Source organism: Argopecten irradians, chromosome 6 (assembly GCF_041381155.1).
Source record: "Argopecten irradians isolate NY chromosome 6, Ai_NY, whole genome shotgun sequence".
Taxonomy (NCBI): domain Eukaryota; kingdom Metazoa; phylum Mollusca; class Bivalvia; order Pectinida; family Pectinidae; genus Argopecten; species Argopecten irradians.
Window position 1 is genome coordinate 4,036,764 of NC_091139.1, and position 25,248 is coordinate 4,062,011.

Sequence of the window (25,248 nt, forward strand, 5' to 3'; positions counted from 1 at the left end):
GAATCAAGTTTGTGATTGACCAATTTTTACCTGTGCCGACGGCTCTGACTCAGATCGACCACGAAATCACACAAGGCCAGTTAATTAGGCTTTTATTACCTACAATGAGTCTGAAATAGATTACCTTCTGGCATCACATGACCTATGAGCGTGGTTACGATCCTCGTATTCACCCTCAACCTCCGCAGCAATTCCACTCCTACACAGGTATTTATCAGGTAAAACAGTCGGCCGCGGGTCAGGTATCACTCAAGATCAATAACAAATCAAACATGTTATTATTTTACCTGAAAACATTTCACCGACATACAACGCATACTCGCATATTAAAATAAAGGTATATACAATAGAATTCAAAACATTTAAAAATATTTATGATGATGGAAAGCAACAGTAATTACAAACAATAATTGAAACTGAATTTAAATATATGACATGCTGGTTGACATGTTGTGTACATATGTATAATTTTGCTAAATAACTGAGTGGAAATTAAACGTCAAATGAAAAAACAACAAGTCAACATATTTTGTACAGAGTAAAAAGTTCTGTTTTTACTGGTTTATTAAGATTTCAACATCATTGAAACAGTCATGGTTTTAAAAATAGAATAATAAATTTGTCAACATCATGTAAGAACGATTTTTTAATCGAGTGTGTGATGCAGATCAGGTGGTCTATTTGAGTATAAGGACGGCATCGTTTAGCTTTACAGGCTGTATATACATCATTGTAAATACAAAGGGCAACTCACAGAGATTCTGGCAAACTTTCATATGTATTAATTTACGAGGTGATTATTGATGTTTTAATTAAACACTGATGTGCTATTTAGTGTACCAGAGCTTGTTATGTTGTGAAGTTTGTAGATACATCTTACATGAATCTACGTACATAACTTTAGTGAGATCTTGTGTAGCACAGACATACGTTTACAGCCTGGATAGTGTATTCTGGAATTCAAGATTGGTGCATTTTTTCAGTTTGACATTATTTCTCTAACAAATCTGCAAAAATGTTTTATAAACATTGAGGTAGTACATAGCATATAAGTGGTGAAAATGTATTTTTGAAGAAAAAGAAGATTTTGAATAAATATTAAATTGACAATTGTTCAGCCAAAGAGAGAACCACTTTAAATCCAATTCCCATGCTTTAGTACAACCATCATTTGACAGAACTATATGCAGATTTTCAAATGATGTGACTGAGATTAACCATGGAAACGATCGATGCCATCGAAATGTTTCCCAATCTCTCCCTGTAACATGAATTTTCTGTCATATGCCTAGATCTCATCTTTCTTTTATCTTTACTGCACCATCGGTGCTATGATTCAAATAGCATTCTGATATGTGACATGTCATTTCCCATATTGGGATAAGAGACATCATATTGCAATAGGAGACATCATATTATGATAAGAAATGTCATATTATGAGAGTAAAAGAGACATCATATAAGAATATGAGACATCATATTGGGATAGTAGACATCATGTTATGTTAAGAGACATCATATTGTGATAGGAGACATCATATTAGGATAATAAACATCATATTATGATAGGAGACATCATATTATGATAAGAAACATATCATATTAGGATGAGAGACACCATATTATGATAAGACACATCATATTATAATAATAGACATCATATTATGATAAGAGATATCATATTATGAGAGTAAAAGAGACATCATATAAGAATGTGAGACATCATATTGGGATAGTAGACATCATATTATGTTAAGAGACATCATATTGTGATAGGAGACATCATATTAGGATAATAAACATCATATTATGATAGGAGACATCATATTATGTTAAGAGACATCATATTGTGATAAGAGATATCACATTATGATAAGAGATATTATATTGGGATAATAGACATCATATTAGGGTAATAAACATCATATTATGTTATAAACATCATATTATGTTGTAAACATCATATTATGATAAGAGACATCATATTGGGATAATAGACATCATATTAGGATAAGAGACATCATATTATGATAAGACACATCATATTATAATAATAGACATCATATTATGATAAGAGACATCATATTGTGATAAGAGATATCATATTATGATAGGAGACATCATATTGTGATAAGAGACATCATATTATGATAATAGACATCATATTATGATAAGGAGACATCATATTATGATAAGAAACACATCATATTGGGATAATAGACATCATATTAGGATAAGAGACATCATATTATGATAAGACACATCATATTATGATAATAGACATCATATTATGATAAGAGACATCATATTATGATAAGAGACATCATATTATGATAAGAGACATCATATTGTGATAAGAGATATCACATTATGATAAGAGATATTATATTGGGATAATAGACATCATATTAGGGTAATAAACATCATATTATGTTATAAACATCATATTATGTTGTAAACATCATATTATGATAAGAGACATCATATTGGGATAATAGACATCATATTAGGTAAGAGACATCATATTATGATAAGACACATCATATTATAATAATAGACATCATATTATGATAAGACACATCATATTATAATAATAGACATCATATTATGATAAGAGACATCATATTATGATAAGAGACATCATATTATGATAAGAGACATCATATTGTGATAAGAGACATCATATTATGATAAGAGACATCATATTATGATAAGAGACATCATATTATGATAAGAGACATCATATTATGATAAGAGACATCATATTATGATAAGAGACATCATATTGTGATAAGAGATATCATATTATGATAATAAACATAATATTATGATAGGAGACATCATATTATGATAAGAAACATATCATATTATGATAAGAGACACCATATTAGGATAAGAGACATCACATTATGATAAGACACATCATATTATAATAATAGACATCATATTATGATAAGAGACATCATATTATAATAATAGACATCATATTATGATAAGAGACATCATATTATGATAAGAGACATCATATTGTGATAAGAGACACCATATTAGGATAAGAGACATCACATTATGATAAGACACATCATATTATAATAATAGACATCATATTATGATAAGAGACATCATATTATGATAAGAGACATCATATTGTGATAAGAGACATCATATTATGATAAGAGACATCATATTGTGATAAGAGACATCATATTATGATAAGAGACATCATATTAGGATAAGAGACATCATATTATGATAAGACACATCATATTATGATAAGAGACATCATATTATGATAAGAGACATCATATTATGATAAGAGACATCATATTATGATAAGAGACATCATATTGTGATAAGAGATATCACATTATGATAAGAGATATTATATTGGGATAATAGACATCATGTTGGGATAATAGACATCATATTATGGTAATAGACATCATAATTTGGTAAGAGACATCATATAAGGGTCAAAGCCAATACCTCCCTGAGGATGTGGTGGTATACAGGGTGTCACCATTAACCCTTCCCTGTAACTTCCTCTTGTCATTATATTCAGTTTTACTAATTATATTTTACTGGCTTATGTCATATATTGCACATAAAATTCATCATCAAATTTTATGTCTTCCTTTTTATGTTACGACGCTTCATCTCTGGCTTTCTTCGATACAGCATATTAAATTGTCGTAGGAGGCCAACATGTTTGTGGTAATTAGATAGTACATACACAGAAATAAATTTGTATACATCTAATGAAGCATCTTGTAATATCATTAAAATCTTTCAAATATATTTAAGTCACTGAAGTATGCATTAAAATTGTAAATTTGCATAACATCCAAGAATTATTTACAATTTATACATACATGAATGTAAATGTCATGGCATTCATATTCATCATGAATTGCATAAGTACAGCAAGGTTTCAATCTACATTAATCAATCCTGATTCGAATGGCATTTATGTCTGCATGAATGAAATACGGACTATATGTAGAACATTTTATACAAGATGGGTTGTCAGTCAGGCAATATGTCCAAAGCAGTTCAACATGGCGTTAACGACGTCATATCATTGCCATGTGACTTTCTGAACGGAATTATCTGTCATTAAATGTTCATTAAATGGAGTAGTTGCCCATTAACTAAATGTTTGCATGACACTTTCTGAATCAGAATGTTACTGCCATAAACAAAGCTACGAATATTAAATGATATATTTACTGTCATTATGTTCTGTATCCCTCCATAACTATTGGGTGAGTATGTGTTGATCTGCTAAAAGGTACTAGGAATTAGATTGGAAACCTCACGGAATGGCAATCTCTTATTTTATACTTAACCTAAACAAGAGCTTAGATCTCGATGTTTACCATCAGGCTAAAATCAATATGGTTCCAAAACATGTACCCATACAAGCTTTGGCAACCTTTGTGACATTGCATTGATCAAGTAAAGTTAGAAATTTAAAGTTTCAATACTTTTTGTAATCGTATGATTATAATCTCAAAACTCGGTGCTAGATTACAGGATACAGAAACAGCAGAATTACACAGAGAATATTGTGTAATTTGATTTTGAGCTTTAGGATTGAAATGAAACTTGATAATGGCTATGATCCAACTTTCTGACATTATATACAAGTGCTCTGCAATATGCTACACTGTAAGGTTTTTTTCAGTAAGTCGGTAGACATAACTTTCACCTTATTATCACCCCTGTCACATCCGCCATCTTGTTTCCAGCAGCTCTCACGGGACCTATGTGTCCCCACTTGTGGCACCTATTTCCCTTTTGTGGCACCAGCCACAGATGCTGTATCGGTCCAACTTAATTCATTTGTTTACATAACAACATCGAAAAAGGAACTTTAACATATATTTTTTTCTGAATGACAAATCCTTTTTAAGTACCATCTTATTTTTCTGTGACCACAGTGGGGACTCTGTCCACTTACAGACATGAATTTACCATTACTTAGCTGTCTGTAAGGCACCAGTTGTCAGACTAATAATGGAAGAACTTTATATTTGATGTTAAGTTCAGCTGACGATACAGACAGACTGGGGTTTCATTAAGGTAAACAATACTGTGGAAAGAGGAAGTAAAATCTTCATGGTAACACCTTGTAGTGGTAGGTGTGATAATGTCATTGGTTTAACTCACTCACCCCTAAAGACACAATGGACTCTTCTAATTTAAAGACCAGAACAGTCCATTATGAATTTTGTGGGGTAAATGAGTTAGCTCCTGACAATTTATAATGAGCTATTCCAGCCTTTAAAATGGAATAGAGTTCGTCGAATGTGTCTTCAGGGGTGGATAAATTAAATCCATCAACAGTCGGAATAAAAAGAATATTTTCATTGGAGTTGGGAGAAGTGGGGGGAGGGGGGGGGGGGGGGGAGAGAGGAGAAAGGGTCAAGCTCTGATTATCAGAAGATGGTGTAGAGGTTTTGTAAGATTTTATCAGATTTTCATTGTAATAAAGAATAGCTTAATAGAAGCTTATTTGAAAGAAACTTTCAAGGTTACTTTATAGATGTCTGTTCTTTCATGTCGTGTCCATCTGATCCTGTGATTGCATGCTGCTACGTCCACATCCTACCCAGGGACAGGGTTATTTATATCCCAGGTAATTTCTAGTTTAATTCTAGTATAAATTCTTCATAATGACACTTTTTAAATCTTGACCAGACCATTGAATGTAAAAAACATAATTTAAAAAGATTAAAGAACATCTTTTCTGTAGTTGCCAGTAACTGCCAGCATACATGTATTCCTATGAGAGCTGGGTTGTATCATGAGAGAGTTTATCTAAATTTGTGTTGCTTAACTACACAATAACAACATAAAACATCTTTGGTTTTATGCCTATATATGGGGTTGGTATTTTGTCTTAGAAGCAGTAAAAAAAATTAACGACTTTTCTTACACCATTTATGCCTCTATGTATTATAATACGCCTGCCTCTCATTAACTGTCCTTCGGTCTTCAGATTTTCAGAAGAAAAAAATCCCTTACTGATTATTTGACAATATGTTTATGTATTGTCATACGTCCACTGAACTTTTGTGTTTTCTAGCTTTGAAAGAATCAGCCGTTAACCTCCGTAAAAGCTTTAATGTTTGTCTATGATAACAGGCTCTGTAAGGATTTATTGCTATATATTGGGTTCCTCTGTGGCGGTAGGTAATAAATATACAATTCTAGGTGTGGAATAGATTAAAACCAGCTTTTATTACACAAACACTTTAAGTATAGAAGGCCATCGCAATAAGACTTAAGTTGTTTTTGTCTGTATAACTATTTGTACCAGATGTAAGATAAGAAATACACCTTTGTTTATAAATAAGTCTGGGTAGTTAATTATGATATAGGAAAAGGGAACGAGGTTGGTGAAGCGATGGATATATCATCTTTGGATATTACAAAGTTATCTCCCCCATGTGGTTTGGTACTCATTCTGACATCATTGAGAGCAAAACTGGCATCATCTTGTATTCAATAAGTACCGTGTGTCCCACAAGGGCAGATAATTCTGTAATTGGCAAATACGGAAAATGGGGTTTGGGAGGTCAAGATGTAAGGACTGGAGAATGGGTTAATTAAGATATTGTTAACAATATGGTGGAAATAAGAAGGGTGTGAGAGATGGGAAGAAGGTTGGAAATAGGAAGTGTGTGTGAGAGATGTGAAGGGAGGTGGAAATAAGAAGTGTGTGTGAGAGATGGGAAGGGAGGTGGAAATAAGAAGGGTGTGAGAGATGGGAAGGGGGGTGGAAATAGGGAGTGTGTGTGAGATGTGAAGGGAGGTGGAAATAAGAAGGGTGTGAGAGATGGGAAGGGAGGTGGAAATAAGAAGGGTGTGAGAGATGGGAAGGGAGGTTGGAAATAAGAAGGGTGTGTGAGATGTGAAGGGAGGTTGGAAATAGGAAGTGTGTTAGAGATGGGAAGGAAGGTTGGAAATAGGAAGTGTGTTAGAGATGGGAAGGGAGGTGGAAATAAGAAGGGTGTGAGAGATGGGAAGGGAGGTGGAAATAAGAAGGGTGTGTGAGATGTGAAGGGAGGTTGGAAATAGGAAGTGTGTTAGAGATGGGAAGGAAGGTTGGAAATAGGAAGTGTGTTAGAGATGGGAAGGGAGGTGGAAATAAGAAGGGTGTGAGAGATGGGAAGGGAGGTGGAAATAAGAAGGGTGTGTGAGATGGGAAAGAGGTAGGAAATAGGAAGTGTGTGTGAGATGGGAAGGAGGTAGGAAATAGGAAGTGTGTTAGAGATGGGAAGGGAGGTGGAAATAAGAAGGGTGTGAGAGATGGGATGGGAAGGGAGGTGGAAATAAGAAGGGTGTGAGAGATGGGAAGAAGGTTGGAAATAGGAAGTGTGTGTGAGAGATGTGAAGGGAGGTGGAAATAAGAAGTGTGTGTGAGATGGGATGGAGGTTGGAAATAAGAAGGGTGTTAGAGATGGGAAGGAGGTTGGAAATAAGAAGGGTGTGAGAGATGGGATGGAGGTGGAAATAAGAAGGGTGTGAGAGATGGGATCGCGGTTGGAAATAAGAAGGGTGTGAGAGATGAAATGGAGGTTGGAAATAAGAAGGGTGTGAGAGATGGGATGGAGGTTGGAAATAAGAAGGGTGTGAGAGATGGGAAGGGAGGTGGAAATAAGAAGGGTGTGAGAGATGGGAAGGGAGGTGGAAATAAGAAGGGTGTGTGAGATGGGAAAGAGGTAGGAAATAGGAAGTGTGTGTGAGATGGGAAGGAGGTAGGAAATAGGAAGTGTGTTAGAGATGGGAAGGGAGGTGGAAATAAGAAGGGTGTGAGAGATGGGAAGGGAGGTGGAAATAAGAAGGGTGTGAGAGATGGGAAGAAGGTTGGAAATAGGAAGTGTGTGTGAGAGATGTGAAGGGAGGTGGAAATAAGAAGTGTGTGTGAGATGGGATGGAGGTTGGAAATAAGAAGGGTGTTAGAGATGGGAAGGAGGTTGGAAATAAGAAGGGTGTGAGAGATGGGATGGAGGTGGAAATAAGAAGGGTGTGAGAGATGGGATCGCGGTTGGAAATAAGAAGAGTGTGAGAGATGAAATGGAGGTTGGAAATAAGAAGGGTGTGAGAGATGGGATGGAGGTTGGAAATAAGAAGGGTGTGAGAGATGGGAAGGGAGGTGGAAATAAGAAGGGTGTGAGAGATGGGAAGGGAGGTGGAAATAAGAAGGGTGTGAGAGATGGGAAGGGGGGTGGAAATAAGAAGGGTGTGAGAGATGGGAAGAAGGTTGGAAATAGGAAGTGTGTGTGAGAGATGTGAAGGGAGGTGGAAATAAGAAGTGTGTGTGAGAGATGGGATGGAGGTTGGAAATAAGAAGGGTGTTAGAGATGGGAAGGAGGTTGGAAATAAGAAGGGTGTGAGAGATGGGATGGAGGTGGAAATAAGAAGGGTGTGAGAGATGGGATCGCGGTTGGAAATAAGAAGGGTGTGAGAGATGAAATGGAGGTTGGAAATAAGAAGGGTGTGAGAGATGGGATGGAGGTTGGAAATAAGAAGGGTGTGAGAGATGGGAAGGGAGGTGGAAATAAGAAGGGTGTGAGAGATGGGAAGGAAGGTGGAAATAAGAAGGGTGTGAGAGATGGGATGGAGGTTGGAAATAATAAGGGTGTGAGAGATGGGATGGAGGTTGGAAATAAGAAGGGTGTGAGAGATGGGAAGGGAGGTGGAAATAAGAAGGGTGTGAGAGATGGGATGGAGGTTGGAAATAAGAAGTGTGTTAGAGATGGGATGGAGGTTGGAAATAAGAAGGGTGTGAGAGATGGGAAGGGAGGTGGAAATAAGAAGAGTGTGAGAGATGGGAAGGGAGGTGGAAATAAGAAGGGTGTGAGAGATGGGATGGAGGTTGGAAATAAGAAGGGTGTGAGAGATGGGATGGAGGTTGGAAATAAGAAGGATGTGAGTAATGGGAAGGGAGGTGGAAATAAGAAGGGTGTGAGAGATGGGAAGGGAGGTGGAAATAAGAAGGGTGTGAGAGATGGGAAGGGAGGTGGGAATTAAAGAAGGGTGTGAGAGATAGGATGGAGGTTGGAAATAAGAAGGGTGTGAGAGATGTGAAAGGAGGTTGGAAATAAGAAGGGTGTGAGAGATGGGATGGAGGTTGGAAATATGAAAGGTTTTAGAGATGGGAAGGTAGATGGAAATCGGAAGGATGGGAAGGAGTTTGGAAATAGGAAGGATGTAAGAGATGTGAGGAAGGTTGGAAATACGAAGGGTGTGAGAGAAAGGGAAGGAGGTTGAAAAAAGGAGGGGTGTGAGAGATTGGAAGGAGGCAATTGGAAATAGGAAAGATGTGAGAGATGTGAAGGATGTTTGAAATAGGAAGGGTGTGAGAGATGGAAGGAAGGTTGGATATAGGAAAGGTTTTAGAGATGGGAAGGGAGGTGGAAATAGGAAGGAAATGAGAGATGTGAAGGAGGTTGGAAATAGGAAGTGTGTGTGAGATGGGAAGGAAGGTTGGAAATAGGAAGGGTGTGAGAGATGGGAAGGAGGTTGGAAATATGAAAGGTTTTAGAGATGGGAAGGTAGTTGGAAGTCGGAAGGATGGTAAGGAGTTTGGAAATAGGAAGGATGTAAGAGATGTGAGGAAGGTTGGAAACACGAAGGGTGTGAGAGAAAGGGAAGGAGGTTGAAAAAAGGAGGGGTGTGAGAGATTGGAAGGAGGCAATTGGAAATAGGAAAGATGTGAGAGATGTGAAGGATGTTTGAAATAGGAAGGGTGTGAGAGATTGGAAGGAGCAATTGGAAATAGGAAAGATGTGAGAGATGGAAGGAAGGTTGGAAATAGGAAAGGTTTTAGAGATGGGAAGGTGGTTTGAAATGGGAAGGGTGTGAGAGAAAGGGAAGGAGGTTGAAAAAAGGAGGGTTGTAAGAGATGGGAGGAAGGTTGGAAATAGGAAGGGTGTGAGAGATGGGAAGGAGGTTGGAAATAGGAAGTGTGTGACAGATGGAAGAAAGGTTGGAAATAGGAAGGGTGTGAGAGATGGGAAGGAGGTTGGAAATAGGAAGGTGGTCAAGATGGGAAAGATGTTAAAGATAGGAGGTTGAAATTCTGATGGAAAAACAGATTTCTCCTTAATGAACTAAAAATTCTTTGTTTCTTTGGACGTGACTGAGGCCATGTACGCAGTCTTCATTAACAATTCCCATTCAAAGGTTAGGTGCCCTTTTGGTTTTTTTCTTAGGTACATTTGAAATGTCTTTCGGTGTGATACTTTCTTTTAAAGCTCTGAACTTATCCGATTAATCAAATTATAAAAGAAAAAAATTACATATGATGATACATTTTTCTACGATCAAACATGAATTGTCTGTAGGATTTGATAATGGGGTACAGCAGCATTGAGCATGATTACATTAGTTTGAGCTGGTGTTGATCACGAGATATCTACATGAAAACCAATACACATCCTATTTACCATGCCAATCATTACTTATACAACATATGTATGTCACGCTGATACGGTCAGCGGGCATTACGTAATTCATGTACAGTACCAAAACTTTATTGGACATTGGTAGACCTGGGGAGCCATCACAGAACCATTGTATCCGAAATAAAACGGAGGCCGCACAATCAATGTAGCACTTTTATTGAATTTGGCAAGCTCAAAGAGGGAAGATTTGTGCTCGTAGGCTCAATAGTTAAAGGCAGTTGGTACATATCAAAGAATATTAGGCATTTCTGACCGACAAGTGCTTCAAAACAAACGTCCATTTTATAAGCTTCTTATGCTTATAAAACATTGACCTTATATGGGTTACTAGATGGCTTTTAAACTTCGATGTATATCAGTGTTAAAATCAGGAACGAAATCTGTGGATGGTGTAAAGTTTAAATCTGAGGGAAATATCTGTCTGGTATTTAGTAACGACAGATCAATGAATCTTCTGCCAATGGAAGTCGCAGCAGTTACAGGGCTGTATATGACAAGCCGTTTTAGTGTTGAGACCCGTTACTAGTAAAGTGCTCTCTCAGATGTTCACATGTAATATCCGAGCTATTTGTTTTAAATTGAAAGTCGCCGTTAAAGGTGAGTACTTTATGAAGTATTTTGTTTACAAAGTAACACTTTTTCTATTTCATAGGTAATTTTGAAAGTTAGTGTATGATATTTATGTCAAGTGGTTGTGTTTAAAACACAGGTATTCTAAATTACAAAGATGCAAAATAAATCGCCAATGAAAATGAATTCATGAATTTGATTATGAAAATTACTGAAAACTTTCCAATGTTGTAGTGTATAAGTGATAGCAATCAATGCATAGCTGATGTTACACTAGTTTTGGAAGAAATTTTTTACTTTTCAATTATATTAGGGGGTACAAACTACAGAGAAAATATCTAAGATTCAGATTTTTTTTTTTTTTTTTTTTGTGATGATTTTTACTCCAGGTGTTGCTGATCACTTCTATGTTTGAGTTTTAACAAGAGGTGAATTATTACTGTTTTATCATAGGCCGTCACGCCCAGGTAAGATAAGCACAGAACATACCTAATATTGAATTCTTACGTGCAAGAAATCTATTTTAAAGGATCAAAACGTATCTATATTTAATTTTATGAATGATACTCAAAAGTTATAGCTTATAGCTCAATTATTTTGGTTGTAATTGCTTTAAGATATAAGTGCAACTCTGTCTGCATTTAAAAGAGAGAAATAAAAATCCAATATAAAATTTGATATATTTAAGTGATAAGGGTTTTGTTGGTCTATTTCTGGGTAATAGATTGAGATAAATTACACTGGACGTTTGTATCAAACAGTTGTACGGGAGGACAGAATGCGGTTTGTAGTCGATTAAATAGGCAATGATAAATCTACTGACTTACAACATCCACACGATGATAAAGGGAGATAACTCCAACAAAAATCACAGGTGTGTTGTCTTACGTAGCATAACACCTTAAGATAAAAACATACAAAATTGGGGAAAAAAATTATAAAAAATGAGAAGTTGTCTTCTATCCATTGATTCTTAGGAAATAAAAATAAAAAAAGAAAGGTTATCTTTTATCCATTAATTCTTGAAGTTGCATGTTCTATCAAATATTAATTCTTTTTTCAGAAGATGTAGTTTGAGCAAAGCTAGCTTTGTGGTACGTGGTTATAAGGGTTGTGATCTGTATACAGTTGTAGAATGTTAATGATGTCTTCCTGGTCAAACTCTGTAAAAACCCACTAAAATATTCAATATTTCTTTATGATGAAACATCTGCTGCCAGTATTAATGAATGAACTTCATAGTGAACATGCTTGCAGAACAATAGTGAGAAAATCTGATTAGCTTCGCAGATGTTTGAAACTGTAGAGCATATAAATTGTAGACGTTGTGTATTTCAAATGAGAAAAAATTAGGTGATGAGTTTAGGGGATCTTGGATGACCAGCTGATTTAACTGGGCAGGTTTGGTATACAAGATATACGGTATAAATGTTTTATAATGTGATGTGTTTCGCACTTTTTGCTTATACACAAATGACCTTATCTTGGCATGGAATTCAATGTGACGCTGTTTAACTCGAAAAGAAGATTTTGTATCTAATACTATAATGATTATCTCAGTTCAGAAACTGTCATGATTTTATCAGTAAAATGTATGTATCCATGGAGATATTTTATCAAAATAGATACAAAATACTTTTGGCAACATGTATTTTGATATGCGATTTTTGTGCATTATCGCAGTGGTATGTGTTCGTTAGTGTACAGGTACTGATACAAATGTATACCTATTACCCTCCAGTACATCATGGTCCGACGCAGGGTAAGGTCGTCAGGGTATGGAACAAAACCAGCGTGATTCCTTGTAACACACAAATATAGAATACATAAATACACCAATCCAAATGTTTTTATGCAACCACCCCAAGAGCCGCCCCCTTCCCCCCCCATCCCCACCCCATCCCCACCCCATGGGGATATTAGTATATTTCATTCCCTCATGTCTCAATAAGAACTGCCATGTTACAATTTCATAATATTGAGTCGAGTCAGGGATTCTTGACATTTCTAGTTTTAATAACTATTTAAAACTGTTGTGCACTTTATCAAGAAGTTAGGAGAGAAAAGAGAACCTGCTCTTATATATCATCAGGAGAGAAAAAGATAACTTTCTCTCACATTCCGTTGGGAGAGAAAAACAGAAATTTCTCTCTTAAATTCCATCAGGAGAGTTAAGAAAACCTTCTCTCATATTCCCTCTCCAATTTATTAAGTGTATTAATTTTGAGCCCAGCTAAATGCGAAGGATAACTATCTGTTTGTCACACCATAATTATTTTAGTATTTTAACAGTTATTACTCGGAGACAAACATTGTAATTGTCGTTTAACTTAATTGATTTGTTTAAAGTTCAGAACTGTCTGTAATTGTGTCTTAAAGACTAATGGTTGTACAAGTGTAGTGAAATGAGAATCTGAAATGGATGCTCCCTAAGATAAAAGTACGAAAGAGGTCAATAAAAAATCAATGTCTTTAGCTTTAAAAACTTGGCATGGCATTAATTTCCAGTTGACTGCTTTTCTGTGTGCCATAATTACTCCACTTATTGTCCCTTACAAATCTCTTAAAGCTGTTTAGTCCAGACTCATCGGAACCTTAGAATGAAATCCGAAATTTTTTCAAAGATAGCAACAGGGAATATGTGTTCACTATGTGGTGTCCTGGAGCATGTCCTAAAACGACAGCTTCTTATGAACTATGGCGTCTATGATGCTGATATTTTTAATATGATTTACTTTAAGTACCTTAAGATATCGTAGATTTAGTTGCAATTTTGACATTAGTCAGAAAACACTATAAAAAGGGAAGGATCAAATTCCACTATTGCAAAGATCTGTCACAACACAAACATACTGCAGTCGCCCAAAACATGCACATATTACAAACGCACAACATACCCTGTACACAGAAGTCTGTCCGTTAATAACCCTGGCTATTGATTAAAGGCGTGTACCTAATTAACCAAGCAACCACTCTCACCAAGATAATCATAACCACATTTTAATTCAGATGAAACGCGATATACATTTTAATCAAACACTTCATCAAATGGAAAGTTTTAGCTAGTTCAATAGAAATCTGCAATCTAAAAACCAAGTTGTTTTCTATACTAGGGCTTCACGAACAATTTTTATGTATTTTATTGACAAGTACATTGATATCAATTCATGCCTTGTCTTTGTTCTCTGTCTTATATTGGTTACGCTTCCTGTAGCTTAATTGACTGAATGGAAACCACCGATTTTGCACCCATCAATTACCTTGTCCCATATAACTTGTAAACAAAAATTGTCGATGGTTGAAAATTATTGTTTTAAAGGCCATACACATATATTTTCTACAGAAAAGCTGTCTGATTGAAAATCTACATAAGTATTTACAATGCACTTGAAAAAAGGTTTGAAGATATTGATTTCTGTGTTCATTTCAAAAGATATAGATTTCACTTTGCACTATGATAAATGACAGTATATTTGAACTGTGTAGGTAATACTTAGAATAAAGGTGTTTTAGAAATATTGGTTTAAGTATTTCAAGTGGAAAGGACAGTTAATAAGCCTATTAGAAGCCGTGGGTGTTGGGTTATATAGGGTATGAAACATAGTTTCTACTGAATAATAGGTCTGACAAAATTCTGTATTATTATACCAAGAGTTGGATTATAGTTGAAACACATCGCATGACTGAGATATAAACTATTTTACATACCCTCAAATTTTGTATTTCCATTTGGCAAGCACTTGTGAAATAATCACTGCTATGGGTTAAAACAATCTACATACATGTATTACCCTGCCACCAGGACTGTAAATGTATACAATATTCAGTTATGAAATTGATTTCAATTTTTTACCTAATGATTTAGATTTTCCAAAAAAACAGTAGAAAATGTGTCAGAATCAGAATTTTAAACAATGAATGTTGGTTGAAGGCTATAACATGATGTTTATAGCTGAAAACATAAAATTTTTGTATGATGTGTTTTAAGCATACAAATAATGAAACTTTGGATAGGGTTGGACAGGATAATTTGACATCAATTTAAAGATATCTGATTAAACCTAAATTCCTGAATTTCTGAACTATATAAAAACTTTGAATTATAGAGGTAATAATGTTGGACCTACCTGATATTTTATTACACCTCTTAATTTCATTTTCTATATACATACACGACTCTTAGCAATATACCAAAAGTATGTCTACAAGTATCTGTGTGTTTCTCTGTTGTACAACAGAACGTCTGAAGCTTTATCCGATTTATTTCTAACAAAATGCAAGGTCAGATTGCTCTTTTGTTTTAGTTTTAGTATTGTCGTTATGGAAACGGAAATAAACCGCTAATGAGAACAAGATGCAGGTGGAAGTGGTTAAAGCTGAAAATGTTGTTTTGATTCATTAGGTTGGGGCATCGGTTGAAAACATCTTAACTGTTTCTCGCACAGAAGATTTTAAATCAAATTTTTATTTTTTTGAATGTTTCATTTAATAAATCAATTCTGTTACATAATAAGCCTTTTTAAACTTTGTTTGATATTTTATCTCCATCCCGCAGAAATGATCGTAACAACCATAATTATATTCTTTCCAGGAGGAATACCAGTAAGCATAGCCAACTAGATAGTTTAATCATTCTTTCATCAAATGGAATTGAAACCAACGAAGCTATACAAATATTTATTTAGAAAAGTCGTAAACATGACTTAAAAAAAATTGATGTTACTATTAAGAAATGATAACCTGTGATTTGTTGACAGAGGTATTGATATTTTTGGTGAAAAGATAAACAGATGATATCGTTGTATGAAGTGAAAGCATGGAGGACCTTAATTGTTTCCAATGTAATATTATCAAGTCTCGGAGAATCCTTTTGCGAGTGGAATAATGTAATTTTTGTCAGTGCTTCTGATTGTGAAAGTCTGTGTGCCATTATAGCACTGAGAATTTGATGTATGGCTGTGAACAAGAGATTCAGAAATCTTGTTAAAGCGTAATCTTTAATATTTTTTACTGTTTATTTTACAGTCATCGTAAACAGATTGGAAGAAGGTCTGGCAACGAAGCGACAAGACCCAACGCACGAACAAGTGTTGATGAAAAGACAAATTGAAACCTCTCCAGAATTTGTCTGGATGTAATCTGGATTCGTAAGCAGTCGAGGACACGCAGTATAGATTGAAGATTTCTGGTGATATGTAACTGGACTCTTAGCATAAATAAGGAGCATGCTCCCAAATTCGTACAAACTGATGGACATTGTGAACTTGATGTTGTGAACTGACATTGCATACATCATAAACAGGAAGGACAATATTGTAGTGATATATAAACCCATTGAAAATAGACACCTGTATACAACAGTTGAAGGACTAATACCTGGCATCGATTACCTTTTTTCGATTACCTGGTCACGGGCTATTGATCATGTCAACTTTATTTGAAGTCTTAAATCTCGAAACAATGTAACGCTGCCGCGTTCGCTGTATTTACCTGTGTACGCTTATCGATTGACTAATTGCTGCAGTGTCAACAACAATAGGTTATATAGGTAAATAGGGGTCGTTACAGGTGATCTCAGGTACCATTATATAGATTTACCTCCCGCAATTCACATGTATTTAGTAGCTGGGATTTTATTTATAAGGCTTTACAATCTTTTACAATCGTGGCGTACAATTTAAATATCACTTACACGGTCTAGCTACTTCAAATCGGCTGTAACGTTTTCAATTGTGCTCGGAAAGAAAGTTAGAAAATTCTGATACAAACATAATCTTACATGTACAAATGAAAAGAATATAAATGACACAATTTATGTTACATATTGCAAAGATTCTGTTCCTTTTATCAAGGTAGATACGATCTGCAGACAAGAATACGTTTTTAAACGTTTGTTGGATTATTTTTAGACAATCATACATTCAAGTTGTCATTATTTTGGAATACAGTCAAAACATTGGATTATCATGACATTCCAAGGAGAATATGTGAGAATGGACTTTTAAACATGAAACAGTGAAAGATCGACAATCGGATTTCTCCTTGTCTTCTTTATACCGACATCTAATTACAGGAACTAATTCACAACAGTGTGTGCACTTTAAAATCAACGCGTATATATATATATATATACCTGCAAAATTCCAAAGGATATTTTTTTATCAGTGGCATTTCTTGAAAGACTATTTTGCCGTGTAAATTCTGGAGGTACTCAGACTCCCTGTGGTGAAACATGTCAACCATGTGGATTATCTAATCACATACAGGTAACACAGGTGTGGATACAGATTATAAACATTGACAGTACCACAGGTACATTCATAAGTGTGTAATGGCTAACACACTATTCTTATGAGATTTTTTTTATAGTATTATGATTTAAAGTGCATAATACGGTGATACACAAATCCATGTTAAAAATACAGTGGTGTATGTAATATACCATTAACATTCCGATCTGCCTAAGAACAGTTGCCAGACATACAGAAATGGATAAATACGATTATGATGACATTCCATCGTCGGGAACTGGTTTTCATCGAGTGATGAGCACCAGTGTTCTACGGATTCCAAAACAACGTAAATCATTCTGGCAAAGGTTGGTCCGACGTGTTAGAGGGGAGCTAACTCCAGTTTGTTTTGTGAATTTTGTACTGTTAGAGAAATACTAGTGAAATGATGTTTAGATTATCGTCAATTGTATCTTATCACAATTTTTTTTTTCTAAAAATCATAAACAAATTCAAGATTTGTTATCTTTTTTTTGTTCCTTAAGTAATTTTTTTCACATTTTCTTCAATTTTAATGTTTTGATTTAGACAAACTAACTAAAAATTTAAATTATAAATTGATTTCATTGTTCCATATCTTCAAAAAAATTACAGATCTAAAGCAGGCCATTAACAATCTAGGGTAGATATAATGTTGACCTACTTATTGATGTGTATATTATATAGACGTTGACACACCAGATATACATCTATACGATGTGTAACAGGTCAGTAAGATAACATTATTATCTAACGGTGCTGCCTCTGATGTTGTTCTCCCAAGGTCGTTGCAACATTAAGTTTGCCAATATTGTACTGTTAGCTTGTAAACAGATGAAATACTACAGACATATATATTACTGGTTTTCCTTTTCCTCTGTGTGCAGATTTTGGGATAAATATGTGGATTCAAGTATATGGGTTGATAAATGTTCATATCAACCTGCCTCCACGGGTCCGTAAATGCATATAATCTTAAAACTAAAAGATATTTTGTGATTATCTTGTACTTTAAGATTTCTAAAGATTTAACAATTCCTGTCTTTTTACCAAGAATAGATTAAAGAGGTTGACTTGATATATAAAAAATGATGGATAAAGATATGTGTTAAGTTGGAATAATGATGAAAATCTTGATCTGCTTTAGTGAGGAATATGTCTGTCAAATTAAAACAATTAGATACAAGTATTGACCTTTAAGTCCTGATCAAGGTACTGCAGAGCTAACTGTTGTCTGATTATTTGTAGGTCTAAACTTCTAGCTCTTATCTTTTATTAAAATGTATGTCAAAGTTGTAATATTTTTGATATAGTGACGGCCAGGTGTTAGAGGACAGATTATAGTTTCTGTTAAAAAATTTATATATTAAACTTCAGTGGCCTTATTTAATCACATCATCTTCCTCTTTGTATGCAATTTAGCCGTTGGATGTTAAATTCGAAAAGAAAAAAGGAAAACAATAAAAAAGCTATTCTTTATAGCTGTAACGGAGAGATGTAGGAAGGTAGATAACTCTTGCTTCCTTGTTCATATATTTGACAGGGTTTATCAGAGTAACTCAATACCAGTTGGAAACGTTTGATTGACTTTGATAATATGATAAAACAGTCATCGTGGATATATTATAAGTACATTTTAAAATAATCAACCACCATGGCTCAATTCTTAGTTTCTCTAAACTCTTAGATAACCAGTCAGATGTTTTCTCAGCATATTTTCAGGATATCTTCAATCAGTATAAAGAAAATGAGAGGTGATCTGACAGGAAAAAACATCTGTCATAATGTGAGCTGTTGACTGAAGTTTGAATGGGAGATAACTGTGATAGAACTAATTTGGTTTACTTTTCAGATGTCACCTCACCGTACTTTATTGCATTTGATTTTTTTTCTTTCTTCTTTCAGTGTTGTTTTATCGTTGGAAATGGCGCCTAATTACTGTTTTTATTTTTCAGATTTTACAATTTTATCTCATGAATATAAGATAGTAAATAATGCCATTTTTAATTTCTTAGACAGATATAAAGATATATGGAACAGATCATTATTATAGCATATGATTTTGTTTTTAAGTTCATCTTCCTACTAAATCTAGTGGTATTGTGTGTCAATGTTGTAGGTTTCTGTTAAGTGATTGGGATAAATATTTGTCTCAATTTCTACTGTACCACATGAGCCAAATGTTGCCTTTGAGCATCTCAATTTCTACTGTACCACATGAGCCAAATGTTGCCTTTGAGCATCTCAATTTCTACTGTACCACACGAGCCAAATGTGGCCTTTTAGAATCTCAATTTCTACTGTACCACACGAGCCAAATGTGGCCTTTTAGAATCTCCATTTCTACTGTAACATATGAGCCAAATTTGGCCTTTGAGAATCTCCATTTCTACTGTACCACATGAGCCAAATGTTGCCTTTGAGCATCTCAATTTCTACTGTAACATATGAGCCAAATTTGGCCTTTGAGAATCTCCATTTCTACTGTAACATATGAGCCAAATTTGGCCTTTGAGAATCTCCATTTCTACTGTAACATATGAGCCAAATTTGGCCTTTGAGAATCTCAATTTCTACTGTACCACATGAGCCAAGTGGGGCCTTTAAGAATCTCAATTTCCACTGTACCACATGAGCCAAGCGTGGCCCTTGAGAATCTCAATTTCTACTGTACCACATGAGCTAAGTGTTGCCTCTGAGAATCTCAATTTCTACTGTACCACACGAGCCAAGCGTGGCCTCTGAGAATCTCGATTTCTGCGGAATCAATAAAGACTACATGCATTCTCCACTACAGATGGGGTGTTGGTGAAGAGCTCGCGCCAGCCCTAGTTTAGACCCCGCATCACAACCCAGTCGACCGCCGACAAGATCAATACCGTAGACCTCCACCGCCATCTTTCCTTTGACAATAACTCATGCATAAGAGGAGATGAAAACCTAAGGCAGAAAAGCTCACCAGGATACCAAGTGTAGAGTAATGTTGGGGCTAGGCATTCAATGTAGACTGGATAGAAACCATTCTCATTTGTATCCTATACACACATGCAGAAAGAAACACATATATCCAATATGCAGGTCATCTTATTTAAAATCAATATTTGGTTGTAATAAGCCAATGAGGTGTGTTAAGGAAAGGTTTCTCTGCCTGAAGGCCAATCAGGTGTTTAGCTTCGTTAAGGACACAATTTCCCTCTATACGTAACATATTAGATAGAGCTATTTATAGCCATTTACACATCCAAATAGTCCCTTGGCACCATGTGTAATATTTCCCTTCATTAAATGAAAGTATTTTTTGTTCTTTTTGAAGTGTTATTGCAGCATCAAATAAAAACATAAAATACTTGATAGAATTGAAGCAAAATCACTGAAAAATTCAAACAAATGTCTTTCAATAATTTGTGATCAAATATAAGTCAGTTTCAGAATTCAATACCCAATACCCATCTAGGTAGTAAACTAGGTGAGGTCAAAGGTTATAGGTTAAGGGCCAATGAAGGTACAAAGGTTATATCATTTTAGTTCAATGGTTCAAGGTTCAGTATATCATCTTAGTTCAAAGGCTGGGGTCCTTGAACCCAGACATTGCTTGGTGGTTCAATAGCAGATAGGGTCAATGGTTCAAGTGTCAGTTTTAATAGCTAAAGGTAACTACATAGGTCAAAGGTTGAAAGGCCAATTCAGTTCTAGTAGGTCATTAGTTGCGGGGTCAGTGGCTGATGGCTCTGAATCTGCAATGGTCAAAAGATCAAGGTCATCTACCAGTATGATCATGTCCATAATAAAACATCAAATGTCCTTAGTTCGTCTGTTCTAGTATCAGCTAAGTACAAAGGTTGAAAGTTCAGTTCTAACTTAAGTCAAAGGTTAAATTTTCTGCAATAGCAAATGTCAAAGGTTAAACATTCCATACTAGCTGATGTTAATGGTCGATGGTTCTGCATAAATCAAGGTTAAAGGTCAAAGGTACTGTAGCAAACTAGGTCAAATGTTGTTGATGATGAAAAGTTCATGTCCTGTTCTAGGTCAGAGGTTAATTGCTTTTGATTATTATTAATAAAAGTCAAACATTTAATTGTTCAATACCATCAAAGGTCAAGAGTTGAAGGTACAGTACCAGTCAAAGGTTAAGGTTCAAATTCAAGCAAGGTCATTTCTTCTCTTTCACCAAGGTCAAAGATTGATGGCTCAATACCAACAACATCACAATTTCTCCTATGTTAATCTGCTGCTGTGAAGTTTGTTCCAGTACGAAATATGGCATTGGCATTATATATGGTTTCTATTCCTTCAATTTTGTTTAAATTAAAATATTAACTTTTCTGGTTACTTAACAAACTACACTTTAGTTTTTTGACAAGGCTATTTTGAAAGCTACAGTTTGACTTTGACCCTGACAACTAGGGTATTGATCCTGACTTACTGGGTCAGACCCAATACTAGTGTTTGTTGTCATAGCCATCTTCTTCCGTATTGGCGCATATTTTAAATTAGATTGCTTTTGAAGTAAAAATAAATTAAAATCCAATTTTCTAAAATAAAATCAACAGTGAATACCTTTTATACTAGTGTGTCCTATGGTAAAACAGGAGCTTGATGTAATTCTAGATTTTTCTGATCAGGTTTTCATGCTAATTAGAATAACCAGATTATGAACATGCTATTACAGCTTATTTTTCATAAAAAAATGTCGCTACTAAAGATGATATTGTAGGGCCCACATAGAAACACATGGAGTTGAACACTAAGAGACAGAAATTCTATTGATCTGCCGCAGATCCAGTGTTTTGTCAAAGTAGTTCCTGATAATATGAGAATATAGGAAAAGTCACCGTCAACATTTGTGTCATCGTGGTAGGGAATAGCTGAGCGAGACTGCTTTTTGGATTGTTTGCTTGTGTGAAGACTTGTTAATCTGGCGTATAGGATAAACTATCCAATCAGTGAGATTCTGGTAAAGCACGATTGAAAACGGCTCTGTGGAACTACCAGCACACACACACATACAGCAAGGGACAGCTTGTTTTCAGAGATTCAGAACAATTTCATTTGTCTCGATGCTGTCTGGGTGTTTTATTGTTATTTCATGGCGGTTTCTGTAACAGCGAATGTACAAAAAGCCATTTCTTATACAAGCCTGTATCCATAATAATCTGTGTGGTCTGTATGGATCAGCTTCATTCAAATCTGTTTGTCTTCCTAGTCAGGATAATGAGGAGACCTTTTGTGTGTGAAGTGAGGTTTTCCCAGAATTAACTTATTTATCTCTTGCAGCATTACGACGATATTCACGGAACCTGTTGTTACGTTTTTTCCCCAGGAGAGCATACCTGATTTAATATCTAATCTTAGACAATGTTGGTGTCATCACATTGAATTTCTATGTGTGTGTTTTTTTATCTGGATTTTGTGATAGATATTGTTTAGCCTAGAAATACAGTGAGTGAAAGAAATGTTTGTAATGAAAGGCACAATAGCAGACGGTCAACGGCGGAGTGACAACATGGCCGAAACAACTTTTTCATCGGAATTCTCGGACTGGTTGAATGTTTTTCTGTTTCAACATCTTATTTGTAGCTAAGCAGGATTTTCCTTCTTCAAATTGTTCACTTATCGATGGCTTACAGTCTTAGTGATCCGCCAATGGAGAAAAAAGCCATGCAGAAAGGATCCAAAATGCAGAAGATAGTACAATACCTGACGCCGCACTTCAAAAGTAACGGCTTAAACACAAGCAAACAGAAACAGAGAGAAAGAAGCAATAGTAATCGCAGGTTTTCTACTTGTTTTAATTCCAGACATGCTGACGATTTGATTGTGACGCCATTTGCTCAGATCCTGGCCAGTCTACGAAGTGTCCGCAACAACTACATAACCCTCACAAACATCCAAGTCTCTAGAGAAAGGTAAGAGCTTCTTATAGTCATATACAAGTTTTGACGCAGCAGGCTACGTCTGTCATCAAATTTTTTTATGACAAAAAATTACATCGATCTTGTTTAACATCAATAATTCCGGAAAAAATCTAGACCTTATCTTTTTTTCAAAATAGTCTATGTAACAGATATTACTCTTGTGGAAATAATTGTGTTTTTATACCAGTTTTGCGTGATCTCAATGAATCTTCATTTCTTATGTGAAATTTTAAGAAATGAGTCATACCATTTATGTATGATCTTAATAATTGTTCATTTCATTTCAGATTTTATAAAATGAGTCAAAGAAGTTTAAATTTTTACAAGTCATGCTAGATGAGTTAAATATAATCCCGAAATTTTCTGTGGGGTACTCAATACAGATTCAAGAATATTTTGTCATAAGACTGCAAAAAACAATATTTTGCACATGTTACAAAACAACAGCTGAGGCCATCATTTTACATGCCATTCCCTGGTCATTGTTAATATTATGATGTCACAAAGGGATTTATTAACCTGGCTTAAGGCCTGTTTACTAAATTTGGTTGACCTGGTTAGTTTGTTTAACTTGGTTGTAAGTCAGGTTAGTTTGTTTAACTTGGTTGTAAGTCTGGTTAGCTTGTGTAACTTGGTTGTAAGTCTGGTTAGTTTGTTTAACTTGGTTGTAAGTCTGGTTAGCTTGTGTAACTTGGTTGTAAGTCTGGTTAGTTTGTTTAACTTGGTTGTAAGTCTGGTTAGCTTGTGTAACTTGGTTGTAAGTCTTGTTAGTTTGTTTAACTTTGTTGTAAGTCTGGTAAGTTTGTTTAAATTGGTTGTAAGTCTGGTTAGTTTTGTTAAACTTGGTTGTAAGTCTGGTTAGTTTGTTTAACTTGGTTGTAAGTCTGGTTAAGTTGTTTAACCTGGTTGTAAGTCTGGTTAGTTTTGTTTAACTTGGTTGTAAGTCTGGTTAGCTTGTTTAACTTTATTGTAAGTCTTGTTAGTTTGTTTAACTTGGTTGTAAGTCTGGTAAGCTTGTTTAACTTGGTTGTAAGTCTGGTTAGCTTGTTTAGCTTGTTTAACTTCGTTGTAAGTCTGGTTAGCTTGTTTAACTTGGTTGTAAGTCTTGTTAGTTTGTTTAACTTGGTTGTAAGTCTGGTAAGTTTGTTTAACTTGGTTGTAAGTCCGGTTAGCTTGTTTAACTTGATTGTAAGTCTTGTTAGTTTGTTTAACTTTGTTGTAAGTCTGGTTAGCTTGTTTAACTTGGTTGTAAGTTTGGTAAGTTTGTTTAACTTGGCTGTAAGTCTGGTTAGCTTGTTTAACTTGGTTGTAAGTCTGGTTAGCTTGTTTAACTTGGTTGTAAGTCTGGTAAGTTTGTTTAACTTGGTTGTAAGTCTGGTTAGTTTGTTTAACTTGGCTGTAAGTCTGGTTAGCTTGTTTAACTTGGTTGTAAGTCTTGTTAGTTTGTTTAACTTTGTTGTAAGTCTGGTAAGTTTGTTTAACTTGGTTGTAAGTCCGGTTAGCTTGTTTAACTTGATTGTAAGTCTTGTTAGTTTGTTTAACTTTGTTGTAAGCCTGGTTAGCTTGTTTAACTTGGTTGTAAGTTTGGTAAGTTTGTTTAACTTGGCTGTAAGTCTGGTTAGCTTGTTTAACTTGGTTGTAAGTCTGGTTAGCTTGTTTAACTTGGTTGTAAGTCTGGTTAGTTTGTTTAACTTGGTTGTAAGTCTCGTAAGTTTGTTTAAGTTGGTTGTAAGTCTGGTTAGCCTGTTTAACTTGGTTGTAAGTCTGGTTAGTTTGTTTAACTTGGTTGTAAGTCTGGTAAGTTTGTTTAACTTGGCTTTAAGTCTGGTTAGTTTGTTTAACTTGGTTGTAAGTATGTTTAACCCAGGCAACTTATATTGGACTTGTATTAGGCCATTATATTTGCATAATGGAATGAAGTGCGAAGGAATGACTGTGATTTTCATGCTCAATGTTAATAATCAGATATTTTAATTGACTTCATTGCAATGAAAAAGAGACTTTAAAAAGACC

General features: G+C 35.1%; 1 protein-coding gene across 6 annotated transcripts in view; it reads left to right on the plus strand.

Annotated features, from left to right (window-relative positions):
* The window catches only part of LOC138324751 (3',5'-cyclic-AMP phosphodiesterase 4C-like), a 267,694-nt gene that overhangs the window by 184,539 nt on the left and 57,907 nt on the right, over window positions 1-25,248 (plus strand). For 5 of the 6 annotated variants that reach the window (XM_069269870.1, XM_069269872.1, XM_069269871.1 and 2 more), the window contains one exon: window positions 23,119-23,226. In XM_069269870.1, coding sequence (XP_069125971.1) covers window positions 23,119-23,226 — 108 coding nt within the window. Of the gene's footprint in view, window positions 1-17,245; window positions 17,647-23,118; window positions 23,227-25,248 lie in introns of those variants that run through there. The other variant, XM_069269874.1, reaches the window with a different exon arrangement.